Genomic DNA, 3,234 nt, shown 5'->3' with positions numbered 1-3,234 from the left:
CACTGAAGTGATGGATTAGCCGAAGTAGATCACGAAACCACTTGGGTCCTTTTTCGTCCTTCTATTCTCGGATGTCGTTATCCAGTTTATCTTGCTTGAGGTTACCTGCCTGCGAAGTCATCACCAACCCACTGTCTCCTTCGCTGATAGCTAAACACTTTTATCGCTCCGCTGACTCACGATTTCGGCAAAATGAGTTTGTCTACAAGTGCTCAACTCTTTCGATCTGTTAAGATGAAGTAAGGTTATCCATTTATAGACATAGGCTATCATCATGTTGTAACCCAATAGTATTCTGGGTTCTGGTCCAATCATGGTAAGTGACTTTAGTATGACTGCCTTTTATTTGTCAAAATATCACTCATGTCTCTACCGATGTCTAGAATTGTAAAAGAAGTATAATTCACCGAAATTTCTGAGAACAAGCTATTGGGATCCGTAAAATACGGTGTCTAATACCTTGTAGGTATACTAGCCAAAGTAACAGTACGGCGACTTGTGACCTAAAACCAACAATTTACTTCAATGCTTAACACAATGTAATTAATCTTAGCAAAATTTTCGTATTACAAGCTTAATATGTATATAAAAACCCGAAAAGTTGTATATTTTATAATAGGTGTATATTTTTTTTATTGTCTTTTAGCAAAATATAGTTAATAATTTGTTTTAATACGCAACTTAATTCACACTCGTGGAAAAGCGATTTGTAATTTAAAAAATTTATTTATCAACTTCCGTATCCGTAGACCATTCGGACTCAGATTCCGAATCAGAAAAGAGTTTACCCTGAGGTTTTGGACTTTTAGACGGGATTTTAACATCGTTTGTGTGTGTGTGTGTGTGTGGTGGTTTCTCATCAAGTTTTATTATCTCGATGTGAACCTTCCTGCCCATATTTTGCTTCTTATCATAAAAGTCTTCATATTCACGCACCTTCTTTTTTCCACGTTTTTGAAAAAAACCGAATTCTTGCCACAATGGTATTTGCGGAAGATTGAAATCAATGGGAGACATGCAAAGTGTTCGTATGGAACTACTTCTCTGAGCGATACGTCTTCTTCTCCCGGCGCAATGATTGTCAATCACTCTTCTCAATTCCACAGCACCTTGGTTAAAAAATCCTTGCCACATATTATGAATGCGTTGATTTTCTTCTAAAATTTGTAGTGTTGGGTGAAACATTTCTATATCGGCTAATGACACAGCGACTTGACTTTGGCTATTGCAACTTGTATTCAAGGTTGCTTCATTAAGCTGTGCACTAACACGTGGTACTTCCTCGTCCACAAATGTAATTATGCCGTCTGAATTAATTTCTGGAGCATCTTCCGAGTCTGAATCATCCTCAACTACCTTAGCACGACGAATGTGACCAATATTCCTTTTTGAAGGCATTGTAAAATCAAGTGGTCCTAAAAAGATATTTATTAAATTGTTTTAAAGTATATCCGACCATAGAAGCATATTATACCTACGGCTTTAGTTTAAATACTATTAAAATTTGGTTAACCAGTGATATGATTGCTATTTTCAGCTAAGAGTTACCTGTAACAACAAGCAGTAAATAAATATAATTATGAAATTTTTTTAAAATAAATTTGCCATATAAAAAATTTTATGAGCTATGGATCAAAATATAACTACTGTGATCGAAAAATAGGATAAACTTTAAATTAAAATAAGTGGGCTTTTTGATACTGAAACTTTCCGCTTTTAGTTGGTACTATTGTCACTGACATTTATGGTCAAGTTTTAATATCTGCATTTGACCCAAAGAGGAAATTTCTGCAGTAAATATATTGACTATACAGCGGAGGGGATTCGGTGATCAGACTTTAATTCATTTCTTTTTCTTTTAGAGAGTTTGGGAACAAAATTGGATCTTAATGTTTTACAATCATTGTATTCGCCTGTATTAGCACCCTGAGGCTTCTGATATTCTTTGAGCTTAACAGTTCTCTCTGGGAACACTGTTTCGACACTATTCAAGAGACACACATGACGATTTGATAGGAATCCAAAAATTAACCATTAGTCTTGGGATTGGAAGAAGCGAACATGTATTGTATCGGGAAGAAATTACTTCATTCCCCATGGAGAGAATAAAGTAATCGCAAAGTCAATGAAACAGATTTACAATAATTAACAAAAAATTTTATAAGTAATCAATAATTTCACTATATGTAGCGTTTAGCAAAGCTTCAAACACTACTATTCACCAATTAGAAATTGCACAAAGTCAGGCTCTAAGAAGACTTTTCAAAGTTCCTTGGTATATTAGGACGAATGACATCCTTAGGGACCTCAAGATTGATCCCATCAAAAAATACATAAAAGATAGAGCCTTGAAATTATTTGCGAAATCTGACAGACTTACTAACACCGCGTTATCAAATCTCAGAATAGTTACAGGCTCCTCTGGGAGGTATGCAGATCTGAGATCAATTATTACTTAGTCTGATGATGAGATAAATAATAATCCAGTCAAGGCACAAAGAGGGGTTTTGAAGAAACCTCGCAGTTAATATAGAGTAAAAGTGCTCAGGTGCACTGACTCAACTTTCCTCAATATAATAATAATAAAAAATATATAATATAATCTCTGTAGAAATATAAATGCATGTACATTATGTATGCACATAAATATATATACATATGTATTAATCTATGCATATGTGAGCATGTATATAAGTATATCTATCTATATGTAGATATATATCTATTTCTACATGTAGAGTTATATATATATTTATATTTATATGTATTCCTATACCTACATAAAGAATTGTATTTATCGAAAATTTAGAAAGTTACCTTGAATTTAGTTTCGCCTGAATAGATCGATTATAATATTCTCTTTCTTTCAATTTTTAAATTGATCTTCTAATTAAAGATATTTTTTTTTAGTTTCTTTGTAAATCTTTGTACATATATTAATTCATTATAATTACAAAAAATTATTTAAACGAATAGGATTTTTTATTTTTTATCAATGTCAATTTAAATTTTAAGCAAATAAGATCAAATATGATTGGACTAAATTTATAGGTAATGGTTGGGTGGCTGAAGAAACTAATTGACAAATACCCTTCCACCTCACGTAAATTGCACTTATATATCATGATAATATCAAGTTCCCCTATAGGATAACAAGTTCCATTTATTTGATTTCATTTAGTTTAAAAAATCTTTTTTCACTAATGAGCAGTCTATTGAACTGTCCATAAAATA

At 32.5% G+C, this 3,234-nt stretch overlaps 1 protein-coding gene across 4 annotated transcripts; it reads right to left on the bottom strand.

The window, feature by feature from the left end:
- Positions 1 to 624: 624 nt before the first annotated feature.
- On the bottom strand, positions 625 to 2,921 carry LOC119681735. 4 transcript variants are annotated; one of them, XM_038095004.1, is made up of 3 exons: positions 2,818 to 2,921; positions 1,475 to 1,548; positions 625 to 1,415 (listed from the first exon to the last, which is right to left on the bottom strand). In XM_038095004.1, the coding sequence occupies exon 3, from the start codon at positions 1,396 to 1,398 to the stop codon at positions 724 to 726; it is 675 nt and encodes a 224-aa protein (XP_037950932.1). In that variant the 5' UTR covers positions 1,399 to 1,415; positions 1,475 to 1,548; positions 2,818 to 2,921; the 3' UTR covers positions 625 to 723. The 4 variants fall into 4 exon arrangements, with proteins under 4 accessions (XP_037950932.1, XP_037950931.1, XP_037950934.1 ...); XM_038095003.1 differs by having other exon boundaries at positions 1,479 to 1,548; XM_038095006.1 differs by lacking the exon at positions 1,475 to 1,548 and having other exon boundaries at positions 2,818 to 2,920.
- Between the last annotated feature and the right edge of the window lie 313 nt (positions 2,922 to 3,234).

The sequence above is a fragment of the Teleopsis dalmanni genome, chromosome 2 (genome assembly GCF_002237135.1).
Source record: "Teleopsis dalmanni isolate 2A chromosome 2, ASM223713v2, whole genome shotgun sequence".
Taxonomy (NCBI): Eukaryota; Metazoa; Arthropoda; class Insecta; order Diptera; family Diopsidae; genus Teleopsis; species Teleopsis dalmanni.
Note: the sequence above shows the minus strand (reverse complement) of the source record. Positions and strands in the feature narration are given on the sequence as shown.